The sequence below is a fragment of the Lissotriton vulgaris genome, chromosome 3_1 (genome assembly GCF_964263255.1).
Source record: "Lissotriton vulgaris chromosome 3_1, aLisVul1.2, whole genome shotgun sequence".
Taxonomy (NCBI): Eukaryota; Metazoa; Chordata; class Amphibia; order Caudata; family Salamandridae; genus Lissotriton; species Lissotriton vulgaris.
Window position 1 is genome coordinate 431,971,121 of NC_141689.1, and position 18,827 is coordinate 431,989,947.

Below are 18,827 nucleotides of genomic sequence, written 5' to 3' on the forward strand. Positions count from 1 at the left end.
GTCCCTTGAGCAATTACTAATATTATGGGTGTGTGTAGGGTTTCTCCTGATACTTGGTCAGTGCTTAAAAAGCAATCTTGCTACCCCTTTGAAAGGTTGCTAGGGAAACCTCACCAGGAAGAGGTGGCGAGGGATAACTCACTTGGAGATAGGTGAGGCCTAGTTGTACACCTCTTTCCATGGGACCGTTTGTTGTCCTTTTCTGAGGGAACTCTAAATGCACCTCTCCTCCTCAGTCTTGGAGGATGCCTCCTCAGCATTTCTGCCCTCATGCTTGTATCTGTTAAATAGTGCTTGGCACTCAATACTTTTCATGGTCCACTTGTCCATAAAATGAAAGAATACCCACTGTATGTTGTGTAGCTCCAAGTTGTATAAAATGTTGCCCTTTGCCATCATAAGAGAAAACTGACTTACTCCAGTATTGGAGCTTTCATAGATTCACATACCTGAATCATTTCCCCGTCGTCTAGAAGGGAGTCTCCGGTATATAAAAAGCAATGCTTAGCAGTATAGCTAACTGAAAAAGGCCTTGGCCCATTTCTCTTTTGTAACCCATAACCTTTGTTATGTAAAAAAGGAACAAACTTTTCCCTTAGACCAATCAGAGCTCCTCACCCTCTAGAACCCTCCTGAGAGAACTTTTTGCCCCTCAGATTTTCTACCGGCACGTTGTGCTAGGGAGTCTCCTTTGAGCTCTGCTCAAACTCTGGATTTCCAACTTTGTAGAAGCTCGATTTCATTCTATTTTCTTGTGGATTTGAGAATGTTGTGACCTGTTTCTCATCTACATCCTATAGAATGTCTGGAAAAGAGATAAAGGGTCTTTTTAGAGCTTGTGCCACCTGCTCTAAAAAGAGACTCTACACTGATGACCCACATGAAGACTGCATTTATTGTCTTTATCCGGACCACCAAGCAAAGGATTGCAAGGTATGTTGCACTTTCTCTAGCAAGACCCTTGGAGATCGTGAGGGACGCCTTTTAATTTGGCTTCAGAAGATCAAGGCCAGAAAGGAGGTGGTTTCTAGTGATAGTGACCAAGAATCCTCCTCTTCGTCTAGGAGATCTAAAAAAAGAACAAGATCTTCTCAGGCTCATTCCTCACGGGAACATCCTGAGAAGGCCCTAAAAAAGACCACTCAAGGGTCTTCAGGTGGTAGTCCTTCCAAATCTCCTCAGCCAAGAGAAACGCAGAGCAAAGGACACACTTCTAAGGAAAAAGTATCCAAGAGAACCTCTTCTGAGCCTTCAAAGACTCCACCTTTGGTTCAAGGGTCCTTCAAGAAGCCATCCTCTAGTATTCCTGAGGAGAGAAGCAAGAAATCGACATCGTCGATGGGATCGTCGACGAAGAAGTCATCGTCCACGGCGGAGACCACAGAGGTACAGAAGCTACCATTGATTGTGATAGTGTCGGCGGGACCGTCAACGCCAGTAACATCGATGCCGGTAACATCGATGCCGGTAACATCGATGCCGACGACGACAGTGATGACTGGATCGTCGTCGACGTGATGACTGGGTCGTCGACGGGAATGTCGACGACCATGACTGTGTCGTCGGCGTGGAATGGTTCCAGTGCAGTGTCAATGACGACAACAACACCGCCAACGGTAGAGTTGACGGCGAACTCGTCGACTGGCTCGTCGACGAAAAAAACTCCAGAAAAAGATCACACCAGTTGTGACTTTCCCAAGTAAGATTACTCCTCTGGTTCCATCGCACCTTTTGGAGGAGGAAGAGTCTGATGAGGAGGAGGATGACGGACCCTTAGGGTACGCGAGTAGCCCATCGCAACTCCATGTAAAATGTCAGGAGGATGAGGATGAAGAGGGTTATGAAGAATATCACAGCCTCTCACAGCATCGTTACCAGCAAGGACCTCAGGAGGAGATGGTCGCTATGCCATCCTCAATGATGATGGACTTGCAGTGAGATTATAAGAGGTGGTTTCCTCTACCAGTAGTCTCTTAGTAAGTTCCTCTTTCACGTCCCCATTCTATTCCGGCTACTCCAGTCCGCAGCAGAGAATCTCTGCTGGGCACTACTCCACAGATGCCTCAGGTCCAACAGCACCAGGATCCGGTTACCACGGATTACGAGGACCATGAGGAGGCGGAGCTAACGGAACCCCACAAAAAATGGGATGACTATCTAATCCCATCTCCACCATCACCTACTCAAGGGCTGGCGGATTCTCCACCGGTGGGTATTGGTGGATTCCACAACTTGATGGAAAGGGCTGCAAAAAGATGTCAGCTGCCTATGAAGACAACTCAGGCAGAATGTTTTCTTTATGACTTTAAAAAGCCCTATCAAAAATCAGTCAGATCCATACCAATAATCGACCATGCATGGAAAGAAGGTTTACAAGTGATGACAACCCCAGCGACGGTTACACCTGAGCTCGCTAGGTTGCACAAGAAGTATAAGTCTCCTTCGGACGCTCCAGCGTGTTTGCTGGGCCATCCAAAACCGGACTCTATCATTTCGCAGGCAGCGCAGAAAAAATCAAAGAACCCGTCAGCACCTATTTCTGCATCTCCTGACAGGGAGGGACAGCGTTTGGACAATGCTGGTAAAAGATTCTCCTCCATGTCAGCTCTCCTAGTCCGAGCAGCTAATGCCCTTGCCATCCTGGGCAGATATGACAGGCAGATGTGGTGCGATATAGCACCATATGTTGACCTCCTTCCGGAAGACATTAAACAGGAGATGAAGAAGATACTGCAGGAAGGAGAGAGTATGTCAGATGAAGTACTAGAGTATGCCATGGACAAAGCTACCACAGCCTTTCATTCCCTAGGAGGGGCAGCAGTTTTACGGCGCCAGGTTTGGCTGAGGGCCACTGCCTTTAGACCGGAGGTCCAAAATAAGATTCTGGATCTACCTTTTGATGGGGAGGATTTATTTTGACGTCTGGTAGATGAGACCCTGCAGAGAATTAAAAAGGACACGGATACGGCAAAGGCCTTGGGTTCGTTGCAGTATCGGAAGGTGCCCTTTGAGGCGCCTGTGGAAGTGGACAACCATCTTATAGAGGTGGATACCAACAAGGAAGATACACCTCCTATTCTTCCTCATCACAGCACTACCGGCAGCAATACGGCCAGAGGCAGTCTGGAAACTACTCTAAGTCCGTTTCCAGAGGACGAGGAGGTAGTCCAGTTAAAGACAACAACAAAAGACAATGACAACCTTCAAACTCCGGATTTTTATCCTCCTACCCCATCAAATGTTCCCATGGGTGGAAGAGTAACTTATTACTTACGTCAGTGGCAGAGAATAACATCGGACAAATGGGTCCTCCACATAGTAAAATTCGGACATACTCTAGAATTTCTACACTTCACTCCTCTCACGCCACCTGCGTATCAAGAAGTCAAACACCTACCTCCAATGCGCCGGGACATTTAGGCAATGCTCCGAAAGGGAGCAATAGAGCCGGTACCAAACTCCCAAAGAGGAAAGGGATTTTATTCCCATTTCTTCTTGATCCGGAAGAATGCTCTAAAGTGGCGTCCGATCCTGGACCTACGGTCTCCAAATGCCTATCTGAAGAAACAGTCATTCAGAATGGTGACCCTCCAAGGAATTCTGCTACTCTTAAACCCAGAAGATCAGATGACCTCCCTAGATTTACAGGATGCATACTTCCATATCCCCATCCATTCTTCCCACAGAATATACCTTCGATTTACAAGAGCCAATACGTCTACAGCCAATACCAGAACTATTCACACTGGCTCAGTGACAAGTACGGCACTCAGACCTGACATCACTGCAATTAGCAGCCTGGCTCCTGAGTACAGAGAATTTCATTGATTAAACATTCCGACAGAATGTAGAGAGATCCTAGCAAAGGCAAGGGCTGAAAGCACTAATGAGACATATAAGATGAAATGGAAAAGATTCTGCTTGTGGTGTCAGGACGACTTGATGAAGCCACCATTTGAACCAATTCATAAAACTGATCTAAAATTCCTATCCTGGAAGGTGGCTCTATTAATATCTGACATCAGCCAGGAGAGTGGGAGGAATACAGGCACTTACAACGCAAGAACCTTTTCTGCAATTTATAGAGGACAGGTTGGTGCTCAGAACGAATCCGAGATTTATTCCAAAGTTGCCAACGGATTTCCACTTGAACGAGCCATTGATCCTTAAAAGATTCTTTCCTCAACCATCTACAGCGGCAGAGAGAACTCTCCACACTCTGGATGTTCAGCGTTTTCTGAAATTTTATTTACAAAGGACAAAACTTTCAGAAAATCAACGCAATTGTTTGTGGCTTTTAGTGCCCCCAGGAAAGGATTCCGGTTGTCAAAACGAGGAATTGCACGATGGATCTCAAACGCCATTCAATTCTGTCATCAGGCGGCGGGAAAGACGTTGACTGCACGTGTTCGTGCACATTCAACAAGAGCGGTATCAACCTCTACTGCTCTTTTTTCAGGCGTCTCTATTCAGGACATCTGCAGAGCGGCTACCTGGAGGAGTACGCATACCTTTACCAGACATTACTGCCTGGACGCCCATGCCAGAAGCGATGTAGCAGTGGGACAAGCTGTGCTCAGGAACCTTTTCCAATAGCGGTGAACCTTCTTGTCATCCCTCCTTCCTTGGTTGGTAAGCTAAGCACATTTTATTATTGTACAAGGTTTGTTATAACATTTATGAGCAATTGGTCTATGAACATTTTTCATACAGCTATTGCTACGAGAGAATGACATGTGTTACCTGTTTGGGAGAAGTAGGTGACAAGACAAAATGTGCTATGATTTACTGCTCGCTATTCTAATTCAGGTATGTGAATCTATGAAAGCTCCAATACTGGAGTAAGAAAACAAGTTACTTACCTGTAACTGTAGTTCTCCAGTATTGGAAGCTTTTATAGATTCACATACGCCCACCCTCCTCCCCTGAGAGGCTCACCTCGGATTAGGCACAAAGAGTGTTATAGCACAAGTGCCCGAAAATTTGAGGGGCAAAAGGTTCTCTCAGGAGGGTTCTAGAGGGTGAGGAGCTCTGATTAACTAAGGGAAACGTTTGGTCCTTTTTTACATAACAAAGGTTATGGGTTACAAAAGAGAAATGGGCCTAGACCTTTTTTCAGTTAGCTATACTGCTAAGCATTGCTTTTTATATACCGGAGACTCGCATCTCGACGACGGGTAAATGATTCAGGTATGTGAATCTATGAAAGCTTCCAATACTGGAGAACTACAGTTACAGGTAAGTAACTTGTTTTCATCTGTGCGTAGAGTATGATAGCCTAGTAAAATATGCAGATATATAAAATAAACAATCATGCTTTTGTTTTTTTATCAAGGGGAAAGGGGAAAATAGTATTGAGTGTTATGTACACAGCATCTTGCTTTGAAAAACAATGAATCCAGTTTCAGTAGTTTGAAGTAAACAGATTGTGTATTTGCCATTTAACCAGTTTATGATTTATTGAAAGACATTTAAACTTTTATTTTTATTTTTCCTGTTTGACCATAATGACCTCAGTAGTGTAGATCGCGGCTACCAGTCTTATCCTTTGGGTTACAGTGCGCTTAAAGTGAGAAGTGACTGATTGCAATAGCTTGTTTAGAAATTCCTAACTAAATTGTTATTAATGTATAGTATTTTTTAAATTAGTCAGAGTGTGAGCTGCCACTTGCCAAGAATTGCAGGAATATTTTTGCTGCTATACAAATATGACTTCCTAACTTCCTATTCTTTTTGTCTGAGATAGGTTGAGAGTTTGTTCCAGAAATACCACAATAGGCGTAGCTCGAGGATCAAAGCTCCATCCCGCAGCACCATCCAGAAGTTTGTTTCACGCATGTCAAATTCTCATACATTGTCATCGCCTAGTACTTCCACATCTAGTTCGGAAAACAGGTTAGTACTTCGGAGGAAATGTAGCCATGAATGTGGCTGGATTAATGTTTACACAAACTGTTTTGCATGAAATGTGCCTTTTACTCATCAACTTATTCTATATCCAGATAGTGGACCGGGCTCCTGAATCTCTTGCTTTCAATTCAAAAATCTTTATTCGGCACAATCCCATTAGGTCATAAAAGAGCAGATAATATAACACATCAATTCGAATAAAAACAGATCAAAACAATATAGCACTCATACAGTGTTGAAAAAACATACAAAGCAAGTACTACAGTTAGATAAGAATACTTTTTCAAATTAGATTAGTTCCCCTGGTATAAGAGACAACGCTAAAACATAAAGTAGGGATCTCCAAGGCACACAAGAAGCATAGGGCAAAATTGTAATCCCTGATGTTATGTGCAACAAAGATCGGTTTCAGAATATATTTCCTTAAAACAACAAAATAGGAAAGTGCTGAGAGCTCGGTTTCGAAATACCACCACAAGGGCACAGTACCTTGTTCTTGTGCCACTGGTTCATTTTGGGGAAGGCAAAATGAAGGTGGACTATACCCAACCGCATTCTTGTTCAAACGAAGCAATGTTTGGATATTGGTCACCCAGGGCAAGTACACTTGAAAGCCCTCTGGGAAGGCATTCAACAAGGATGTAACAGTAGGTTTCTTAGCCTCAACAATGGCTCTATTTTCAAACATAACGAAGAGGCCTTGTCCTTGGTTTTATGAAAAAAGAGGATTCTAGAAGGGTTTTGAAGCACAGAGGAACCAAACCGTGAATTTGAGAAATCATTATTGTAGGATAGCAGCGGGATATTAAAGGCATTGTCTAACACGAAACAATCCAAAATGATAGCTTTTGTGAAGGCTGTTTAGCTTTTGACCCTGATTGAATGCCAGAATAAAATAAGCTTAAGCGAAAGAAGGTCCTCCTTATAAATTATCCTTCTGGATGATTGAAGATTGTGTTGAGGGTGGATACATAAGTAAGGCATTCTCAACCTGAAGAGGACCACAGGACATCTAACCGTACAGGCCCCGACTATGTATAGCAGCTGACAATGCTCCAACCATATAGATAATAATTATTTACCCTAATGGAGCGACTACCAAGTTTGCGGGAGAACCTGAAAACGTCCCGCACACTTTCTGCTAATTTGATATCAAGTATTTTGTATATGTTGGAACTATGAACCATTATCAGCAAAACAAATGCTCAAATAGCAAAATGAATTCACTTTCACAATAGGAATACCCGTTAGGAAAAATGTCCTACACTTCTAGGTGATTTTCCATAGGATATTGTGAATGTTTTGTTTTAATTAATTTTTATTTTTCTGGCATCCATAAATTCAGCAAAGGTGCCCATCAGTCTCTGCAGACCGGCGCTCTTAGACATTAGGACCGCATAGTCTGCATTCACAAGCACGGGAACCGGACGACAAGCAACTACAGTTGCTTCGGCATGCAGGGTCCAAAGTGCACCATAAACACCATTTATAAAAAGGGAGAATTAAAATGGGGCTAGAATATAGTCCTGTCTGACTTCACTCTTAATTCTAAACAATGGAGAACATTCCCTGTTTGGTCCATATTGGACCTTGGCAGATAGTTTCTCACACAGCCGGGAAAAGGAAAATACAATATTCTTGTGGGCCACAGAATCAAACAACCCACCAGGTTGAAGGCATTGCTAAATTCAGCAAAGCACAAGTGAAGAAAACCTGACTTGGCCTTGGTGTATTTCCTGATGACCAAGTCTAAATTTACAACCTGCTTCACGGTCCCTAGCCCCGTCCTAATCCCATTCTGGGCTTCCAAAAGAATAGTGTTTTCGATGGTCTCTGCAGAAGAATCCTACTCAACAATTTTGCAGATGAGTTTAGTAGGGAGATAGGGTGGTAGCGCTTTAGGTCAGATCTTTCCCACTTCTTAAATGTGGGCACAATTATGGAAATAGTCCAGCTGAAAGGCATATTGCCCTCAGCTGCTGGTTAAAATGGGGCTACATAGCTCTAAAAGCCTCAGCCGGAACCCAATCAGGGCCGGGAGGTTTGCGCCTAGCATTACCTTTCAGAGCTAAGAGGGCCTCATCCAAGGTGAGTACAAGGAGGCTGCTACTAGTAAGATTGATACTCTTGTATACATCCACGGATGTTGATTGACCATACTCCAAATCATTGCTAGTGAGTGGATCAAAGATCTGTACAAAATGGTCAACCCATGCTTGGAGAGGAACAAACCGTGTTAATTCAGGAGCGGAATCATTATTCAGAAAAGGGGCATTAACCGTGCTCCTAAACATAACCGTATCATTGGTTTCTGCTGCCTTAGCCAAAAATAGACCAAGCCTCTTTGGTAAGCAACTTTTTCCTGGAGGCTAACACCTTATTATATTGTTTCCTTAGTTGCGTAATCGCAGAATAGTCCCTATGCAAGGCAATCTGCAGCACCTTAAAGGCCTGTGTGTATTAATGGTCAAACCAACTGTGTCTCATGGAGGACCTTGATCTAGGGGAACGTGTCAATAAACTACTAAATGCCCCAGAATCTTTTCAAGAGTGTGAATCAATCCTACCTGGTACCCCTCAGTGCCCAAACAACAGTTGAACTCTCTTGTGTTTGTTTATAACAGTATACACATTACACACATAGGATCAACCACTGACCGTGTAATGTGTACCCCATTTGGCTTGATAGGATCAGTGTTTGCTACACAAGTTGTAACTATAGGGCTATTGGCATAAAAAGACACAGATAAAACAATTGGATTATGATTGCTCGCTGCCGTTTGTATTAAATCAGAAACTAAGTGGTTGACAGAAGAAGTGATTAAAATGTGATCAATTGTAGTGCTTGTACCTCTACCAAGAAAAGAATGGACACGGTCACTATTCAAAATATTAAGATTTTCCAAAAGCAAGAAATTATGTTTAAACATTAAAGAATTTAAAGTCTTTCTGCATGCGTTGTGTGTGAAATGTATACACTCACGACTGCTGAGTTAGTAATGCCACACACGCGCATCGCTGGGAGAGAGCATTTCTATATATTAAAATCACTAGCCCGTAAAATGGGGCAGATAGAATGGGTTGAACACAAAAACGTATTTTGGTCCACAACATGGGCAAATGCGACATCACAGTGGCTGGAGTCACACATTATTATAAAAATTGATTATCACTAGATCAGACCCCTCCCCCTGAAAGGCAACAACACAAACTTGTAATATGGGGGAACAGAAGCAGACCTAATAACAGGTATCACATTGGAAATTGAGATCTTTAAACCACCTTTGCATGTCCTGACAGTGGTGGAGGTGTAGCGGTAAATAAAGAAGAAAAACCTTCAACATGCACGGGCCCTATTACTAGGTTTCTGTTGTACATCCTCTTTTCTCTCAGCAAGGCTCTGCCATGTTCAAGTCTTTCTCTTTCCTAAAGGCAAATGGAAGCTAATAAGCATTGGCGGAATCACCTTGGCTGGCTGTGAGGCGTTAGGAGAAACATGAGCAATGAGTTCGACTATAAGCTCACAATTAAGGCAAAGGGGATGAGAAATCTGATCAGTAGGGCCGCCCAAACAAGCTGGTAGGTTGAAAAATGTCCTCGAAGTCAGTGTGTCAATCAACTGCCTGTAGGTTGTTCAGGGCTTCACACCTATTTGAAAAAGGAAGAAAAAAAGGATGATTAACAGAAATGAGCTAATCAGAAGATGGACTATTGGACCCATATGGTCCTTGAATTGGGTGTAGAAAAAGCAGAGAGGAAGGAGCCTAATATTACAAGAATTTGAAAAGTGAGACTTAGAGCAAGTTTCACCCCCCAAACGTGAGATGCTTGAAGTTAATAATAAGACTGCCCACCTCAAAGTTTTTTATTAGATGGGCACAGCCATCCAACCCTACGGGTCAACCAAATTTTGTTGTCTTTGGAGACCGTAAAAAAGACTTTGTCTGCAACCAGTGGAGGACTTTATCCATTAACTGGACTGACTCAGTAGTGCCCTGGTGCAGATGAGGGACATACATCATTATCGCAACATAAGGACAGCAGGCTGGAGGTAAATTGATAGTGACCTCTTTGGAATGCCAACCCTCTTTGCTTTGTGCCCTCCTATTCCACAAGTCCTGGGGTAAACTCCCCAAAGAGGCTTCTGGAGCCAGTAAACGTTTGGTAAATTCACACCAGCCATCGCAGAGGGGGCTGGTGGACCTACCCACCACAGGGCCGGAGGACCTACCCAGACTCTGGTTCCCTGCCGGAATATGGATTTCTCCCATACTGAAAAACACAGAGACAACTTGAGCTAGGCAGTGATGTGGAAGATGACAATGCGGGATAGAGAATGGGCTACCCATCTAACTATCATGAAGGCAATTGAGAGGGAGGTTATAATCATTTGAAGGCAACTTGGGGCGCAAATGCGATGCCCCGGGCGCCTGTGTGTGAATGGTCTGGGATACTGGATTAGCAGAGGAGGTGGGCTGCCTTGCCTTAATACTACATAAAAGGTCTTCAATGGCCCCCAACCTGGTGCAGATTAGCAGTAAGCAAACTGTTGACCACCCCCCTCACACTGTCCTGTCATTTCCACTGGAAAAGGTCCAAGTCCACAGCACTGGGCGCAATAGCAGCTGCTGAGCTGGAATTGAGCATGTTAGGTTGAGAGTCTGAGGGATATGATTTCCTTACTCCCAGCATCTTTTCCATTTGCCTGGAGGTCCATTATTGTTGGGCAAAGTTAAGACGACACCAATGCTTTGTCCAGGGTCAGCGAGAAGGGTTGCATTGAGAGGTGATGACACAGACACTTGCCCCAGGACCAGCACTTGGACAGTACCACATATACCCTGTAAGCCTGTTTCCGCAGATACAGTTGGCCCTGAACCTGCAACCATGGTGACAGATAGGCGACGCTCCATATATTCTGTTTCCTTACTTAAGGCTCTCACTGCATGTTTAATGAACCCGTCCAGGGAAGTAGAGCTAGAGCTGGCCTTGATAGGTACCGCAGCTTGCGTGTCACCATCACAAAAATAAAGCAGTAACAAAACAATGAAGCAACAGTACCTCAGTATCTTGATAACAACAACCAAGGGGCAGGCCCAGCCTCCTCCGGGTGCAGACCCCCGTAGCGGGAAGTGCGGCATCGCTTTCAAGCGTGTTGGAAGAGGCGGGGGTGCGTTCAAGCTTCTCTCAGCACATTGGTGCTTGCTACCATGAAGGTATGTGGATTCCTGAATCTCTGGCGCCCCGATATTATTCCGTGCAGCAGAAAGTGCGGCAGCGATTTGAAACATGTTGGAGGAGGGGGGAGGAGGGAAGAAGTTCGGCTCCTGCCTGTCCTCTCAGCATGTTAGTACTTGCTAGCGCCAAGGTATGCAGTAGCGGCTGCTTCCGAATAGAGGTGGGGTGGTGGGAGGGGGCAGCAAAGGGAAGGGAGGTGAATTTTTTTTGGGGGGGGCGGTGGGGGGGGGTTATATAGAGTTTTATATAATGCGAACTAGACCCGTAGTTCTTGGGTATCAGAGCGCTTTACATGAGCACAGTTTCATTACACAAGGGCACATTCATTTTTTTTTTTTTGTTCGGCAGGGCGAGATTAAGTGATTTACCCAGAATTACAGGATGTTGAGCGTCGTTCCCAAGACACAAACTCAGTTCCCCAGCTTCGAGGTTGACCGCTCTAGTCGTAAGGCTACATCCTCTCCAAATGTTCAAAAAACCCACTTACCTGGATGCGCCCATGCACCGCCTTTTCTCTGTTCTCTCATCCTCTTCCTGGCTTCTGTGGAGGCACCCAGGCTGCCCATAGCTAATCACAACGCTGCTGTGCTGCGTTGTTTGGTCTGACCACTGTGGTTCAACACTTAGACAGGGAATGGGACCCTGGGCATGTTCTCTACACAGGCTTTAATGTAGCCTGGGTGTAGAACATGCAAAGTGTGCATGAATGTTTGGCCAACCCCGATAGCCAGCCAAATATTCAGGCACACTTAGGAGGGTGCCACCACTCCTCCCCCAGCCTCTAAACAGCCCAGCCCGCCCTGCCCCAAACACAGCCAGTATGTTTAAATACAATTATAATAACTGAATTTATTTTTCCACTTTTAATTGCTCATTCAGTGAGCAGTGGGGCGGCGCTTCTCCGTCTTGTCAGAGGATCTGCCACTGAAGGTATGTGGGCCCTGGAGTCTCTGGTGGCCCCATTATTGTCCAGCACAGCGGGAAGCTTTCAAGCGCGTTGGGTGTCAGGCTCCTCCTCCTCTCACCACTTTAGCGCTTTCTAGTGCAAAGGTATGTGTACCCATAAGTCTCTGGTGGCCCCGGTATTTTCAAAGAGTCAATAGAGCAAGCGGAGAACCCTTCTCTCAGGGTATCCATTCGAAAACTGGGCTGGCAAAGAGTGTTTTCATGAGTTTAACACAAACATTGTGCTGATGCAACCATCCCTAAGCAGTAATTACCACCATCACTTTCGTGCGAATTGGACGTCTAGCGTCCATTTTGATGATTTCTGTTGGCTAATTCTTTTTACTAGGATCTCTGAGATGACGTGTCCCGTCATACTTTGGGTACATTACTTACTGAAGTAACTGGATACCACTGAAAACTTTTTATGCCTCTTGGATAACATTACAATTTGAAATGTCATATGGGTATTCCAAGGTGAACTTTTGGTTAGTTTGAGCCCCTGATTCGATTCATTAAAGTGTATTTAAAAATAGTTTTTATTGGTTTTCAAACTGAAAAGGCAAAACATGATACATTACATACTCTACTACAAAATTGTGTTGCTAAAGATAAACTAGGCTCATCGTGAATACTTGGTCATTCCGTTCCTGAAAGTGGTTGGTTGGATATTTTACCTATATAAATCCTGCATTTATGTGAACTATCACTGAGAGGTCAAGAACACATTACAATAATTGTGTTATATGAGATTCAGAGAATGACATGATGTCTTGGTTGCATTATTGCACATGCTGTATTTTCTTAGGGATACTACTCACCAAAGTATCCTAAGCGTTAGAATTTTTTCTCCAGCCTGGATCTGGTATGTTTTCCAACAATTGCTCCTGCACACCAGTAGATGGTGCCATCGGATTTCAGAAGTGAAGATTCAGAGCCTAGTTGAGCTGCTAACCCTGTGCATCGACATCCATTTCTTTTCTTCCAACCCCTTCAACACAAGTTTGGAGCTCCACTCCCAAACGTTAGAAAGTGGCTAACTGACCCCTAACTGTTTTTAATGTGACAGTGGTTTAGGGAAATGTCTCCCCGGAAGCCCACAGGTTTCAAACCGTGCCACACCTGCTGGAAGCTCTACTCTATAATGGGCAAGTACAACATTTGCTTCTGGTGCATCGGATACAGGCTTAATTTATAGTAATTCAAATGCTTCCTGGTTCATCCAAAGGTCTTTCTGGAGCAAGAAGTGAAGCTGTATATCACAGAGCTCAAGAAACCATGCTGATTGTCCACCAAGTCTTTGGCTCGCTTTCAGTGCCGGTTCTGGCCCCAGTCTACATTTCCATCCTTGGGTAAGTCCAAGGCAGAGTTGAAAGACAAATTACTGCACAAATATGCTCCTGTTCCATGGAGAGCCCTATAGTTGGCCCCCATAGGCTTGACTCCCAGTAAGCAATCAGACTCCGATCCCGTTCCCCAGATGGAGTTGATGTTCCTCGGATTCCCCTGGTGATCGACTCCTCAGCAGGTCAAGTCCTCCAGGGAGATTATGATGCCTCTTTTTCAGACAATTTCAGGTCTCTTATTTGGTCTTTTGGCCCCATTAATCTTTCTAGACCCAATTTGACGCCTGGCTAGGACTGCACGCCTTTTCTAAAGTCTGTTCGACTAAATCTCAGCAGATGTTTCACTGGTCACAGCACTTGGTGTTGGAATATTTTTCAGCTTTGCCTTTACGTCTACCCCACTGCTACCAGTGGCTAGAGGACATTTTTGGTTAGAATTTGGCTGCAGTTAAGGGCCTCCAGAATGCTCCACTTGACGAGGAGGTGGACATCTTACTGCCTCCTAACTATACAAATGCTGATGTGTATTTGAACCTCCAAAATGCTGGTGTCCTTGATACCACCCTGGGAATTGCTGAATTAGATGCCCATTTTGTCCCCTACTGAAGAAAGTACTTCTTTTTTGGCAGCAGCCCGCACAGCTACAGAGGTGTTGCCACTGCAATTACCTACTGTGAAGCCCAAAACAAATCTGCTTACAGAAATCTTGCAGTCTGACTTTTCGACTGGGGAGGCCTTGCTGCCATTCAACAAAGCCTTGACAGCCTTTGGTAGCAGCTTAGTTGAAGCTGCTTCTGACACCACTAATAAGGTGCCACAGGTGGCTCCTGCGGCCCCAGTCTTTTAGACTCATCTGCTGCTAATCCATGTGATTCAGGCATTAGCCAGCTAGTTGAATTCAAATGCTTTTCCGACTGATCAACCTAAGTGGGAGTCCAAGCACATTGGCAAGAGAGTTTTCTTCTCCAGTTTGGCTCCAAGGTCCCTCTCTACCAGTTGTTAGGAGGCTATACAGCTTTTTGGAACAAGGTGATCAAGATCTTGCCTACTCTCCCTGAGATGTTTCACAATTCCTTTACACAGACACCAAGATGAACAAGATGCTGCCAGATACATTTTACGAGCAGGGCAAGATACCACATAATTTGCTGTCGGCACAAGCATGGTTATTTGGCATCACTTTGGATGTGCTTTATGGGCTTTTTGGGGGACGTGCTGGAGTTTCTTTTATGATAGGCCATTCAATATTTCCAAGATGTTTTGGGAACAAGGTAGACTCAGCATTGGAGCCATTAAAAGATAGCAAGTTTCCTAAGGAGTGGGCCCATACCAAGGCTCTTTGTGGCCTTCCAGTTTTGCCAACAGTATTGAAAATTCTAAGGATATTCCCTGGGCTTTGCTTACTTCCAGAAACGGACATATCAGCTAGGGCAGGGGTCTTCCACCTTTCCTTTACTGCAAGCTACTTTAGTTCAGTAAAAACCATACTGAGCTACTAGTAGTATTAGGATTGTAATAGTGACCACATCAGGTGTGATTACATTACTGGCCGGGCAATGCAAGATTACCAGAAGAGATCACACCAGGGCATCAGGCAGGACTGCCAGCAGTAACGTTGAAAATGCTTTATTCATTTGGATTGCCTCTGCATTGGTAATACATACCAGCCATAGGCGCAATGTTACTGGCACCAAGCTGGTTATGACTTACAGAAATGCATGTATTTTTGCCTCAAATATAACTTTTCCATTCTGGTATACATATATTAATTCAACCATGCAAAATCATCTGATTTAGTGTGCCGGCTGCATACAGAACTACTTGGATACAGCTGAAGAGCTACCAGTAGCTCCCGAGCTAATTGTTGGAGAAGCTTGAGCTGGTGTAAGACATGGCTCATCCTTTTTGTGGCTCAAGAGGGCATGAGAGTAGAGGCTGTGGCCACCATCATCCTTTTCCTCGTCACCTGCAGCTAGTGCTAACAAGTTGCGCTCTTTCTTCTTCCAGTGACCATGTGCTACCCTTTGCGTCAGAATAAATTTTTGCATACCGGTCTGCCATGCTAATACATCAGACAATTTATTTTATTTATTTATTTAAAGTTTTATATAGCGCGAACAAGATCTTTGCAGATATCAGAGCGCTTTACAGAAACAGTAGGTAGGATAAACAAGCCTCCTAAATCAATAAGAGATTCCGTAGACCGTGAGTTGCAAAAGGTAGGGTATCAATCATACACGAGTATACAGAGTAATAAGAAACAATAATATGGAAACAGTACAATGTCTAAACGGATAAGATTATAGAACCCCAGAGGGTGAATAAACACAATGTTGAAGGCAGAGCAGTAGTCAGTAGTGGGTGCATTGCAGGTTATTGAGGCACTCAAGTCCTAGAGTACAAAGGTAAGTATTCAGACAGCCGATAATGAGGGAGCCAAATTCTGTCATTGATCCAGTATCAATAGTGTTCAGGTGTATTTAGCCATAAGGATGGCCTTCACCTCTTTCTTGAAGAGTATGGTGGACGGGATAAGCCTGGTTTCTGGCGGGAGTGCATTCCAGATCCTAGGTGCCATTCCAGAAAAGGAGCGTTTGTATGTTTTTTCCTTCCGGAATCTCCGTGGTTTCAGGAGGAGAGTGTTTGTGCTTCTGTTGGATCTTGAGCCTCCTGATATGGTCAGCTTATGAGAGAGGTAGTTGGGTGCCTTGTGGTGTACGGCAGAGTGTGTCATACAGGCAATTTTCAACTGAATTCTGGCTTCAATAGGCAGCCAGTTCAGGGCTTTTAAGTCAGGGGATATATGCGAGTGTTTTCTTGAGCCGGTGATGAGTCTCGCGGCCGCGTTCAGGGAGGCTCTTAGGGGAGCCGTTGTTGTCAGGGGGAGCCCGCTGAGAGCCACAATTCCGTAGTCTATGCGAGGAATGACTAAGGCTTGTACCACAGTTTGGAAGTCCTTGGGTGGAAGGAAGGGTTTGAGTTTTCTCAGCGTGTTGATTTGGAAGTTGGCTCCTTTAGTTGCTATGCTAATATGCTGCTGCATGTCGAGATTGCAGTCCAGTGTGATGCCAAGGGATTTCGCTGAGTCCACGATGGTGGGTTGGACATTGAGACAATGGATCCTGCTGCTTTTTTTCACCCTCCCTTTCTTATCTGCGCCCTCCTGTTTATGTTCAGACTTTGGCAGGTCATGCCAAGGAGGCAACTCTGAGTTCAGAACCCTTCGTTCTCCATTGGAGAAGTGACACTATATCAGTCAGCTGGAGTTAACCCACCATTCGGCTATCCCTCAGTGCATCTTGTCCTTGATCATAGCAACCCTTTCCAGGTCCAGCAGAACAGTATGGAGCCTCATGTGCTGTGCAAGCGAACACTATGACTGGTGAAAGGGGTGTGTCTTCCAGGGATTTCTCAGACGGTCAGCCACCTGACTGGCTCCCTGAAAGCCAGGGTGCACAATCTCATCAGTCATCATCTGGCCAACCAGGCGTGGTGTCTGCACCCAGAGGTGTTTCAAGGTGTCTTCTCTCATTGGGGCAATCCTTCTGTAGATCTCTTTTCTAAAACTGAGAATGCTCAGTGTCGCACATTTTGTGCTTTGAAATTTCTGCAACAGGGCACATAGGAGATACTTTTCACCTCCTGATGGACTCTGATCTGCTTGATGCTTTCTGCCTCAACAGCTGCTACCATTAGTTCTGAATAAGGTCAAGAAGGACAGGGCTTCTATCAATCTGAAAGCCCCAGATTGGGCTCTGGGAGGGGGGGTATGAGGGGTGGGAGGTGGGTTCAGTGAAAGGGTGGGGGGTCTTGTACTTCACACAGATGAGTCTGTCCAACTGTCATCTGTGTTGTTCTTCCTGTTTGAGAGTACTTGCAGCTAAAGGGCAGGGTTGGTTCTCCAGAATGTACACCTCCCTGCATGGAGATTGAGTGCAGCCAGCTAATGGTTTTGACTTTCCTGAAGACTTGATAAATGTCATCTTGACCATTCATCATCCGTATACAAAGTCAACCTATTCTGGGCACTGTCAAAGGTTGTGGCCTGGTGTGAGGACTCTCTGATTGATCTGAAGGTGAAGTTTTCTGACCCACTTCTGTTCTGTCATTGGCCTGTGAAGATCTTGCTATGGGAAAAAAAGACCATCTCAAGCGACTTCTAGTGATATACTCGACCTAACAATGCTACATGATTTTACTGAAGTCTCCAACACAGACAACCACCAGACCACCATAGCGACTCATGTCCCCATCCACTAGGCTAGCATAAAAGTTTTATGACTATCTGACCCCTTCTCTACTCCAAACAAGCATTTGCAATTCAATAGGTCTCACATTTACGGGAGTTTGAGCTATTGAGATTGCAAATAACAATGCCTTTTATTTTTGTTTTCAAAACATAAATAAAAGGCATTATCATTTACAATGCCAATAGCTTAAACTTGCGTAAATGAAAGACCTATTGCATTGCAAATGCTTGTGCTTCTGGCTGCTGCTTAATTCTGCTGCAGTCCACATGCTCGCTTTAAAGGGCAAAGCAAGGTCACACTGGTGGCTGGATGGATCTTGGTGCAGGCGGTGACCTCAGACTTCAGTGAACAGAGCAGGGTTGTGCTGGCTGTTTGGAAACACTGTAATGGCTGGCACAATGACATTCTTGCTGCTTGTAGAAAGAGAAGGGAAATCCTGAGAGAAAATGTCTCTTTAAATAATTTCCCTTCCCACTACTCAAACAAAACCCAGGACATTTCTGTGCTCAACTAGGCCACTATCCAAAAACTGGGACGTTTATTCAATTTGGAGAAAAGTGTTGGGACACTTCTCCAAAAACAGGGACCGTCCGGGGAGAACTGGGACGTCTGGTCACTCTAAGCAGCAATTACAAGGAGGTGAAAATAAAATGGGGTAACACTCACAGGAATAGATGCAAACCCCACTAGGCAGACTCATCCTTACATCTTTTGTTGGTCACAAAACTGGGTATGATTTCAGCAGCTGGCAAGTTAAGGACACCACACACACAAAAGTAAGCCTAACCACTGGCAATCGCTAGGGGTATCATACCAACACATTGTTCTTTTGCCGGCCACACCACCGCAGTTCAGACCCTGCCATATGCAAAAACAGCCTTGATCTTGCTCCATTGAGAACAGTCCAGCCCAAACTGCCAGGCCAGGTCCTTCCTGAACCGGAACACTAACAACCCAAGACCGGTTTCGCCTGGTTCGTGAAATGAAATCAAATGAAAAAAGAACTTGATTGAGCGCACTGCGGCCAATCTGCTTCCTGGCGCTAGGGGTTTGACCAGACTCACAGAGGGGACTCGGGGAGATTAGCCGGAAAATGCCTGGGAGAACAGGAAAGTTTTGAGAGCTTTACGGAAATGAG

At 44.8% G+C, this 18,827-nt stretch overlaps 1 protein-coding gene across 1 annotated transcript in view; it reads left to right on the top strand.

Annotated features, from left to right (window-relative positions):
* Positions 1-18,827, top strand: part of MAP3K1 (mitogen-activated protein kinase kinase kinase 1) — a 493,522-nt gene that overhangs the window by 259,591 nt on the left and 215,104 nt on the right. The window contains exon 6 of the mRNA XM_086960650.1: positions 5,747-5,895. Coding sequence (XP_086816776.1) covers positions 5,747-5,895 — 149 coding nt within the window. The remainder of the gene's footprint in view (positions 1-5,746; positions 5,896-18,827) is intronic.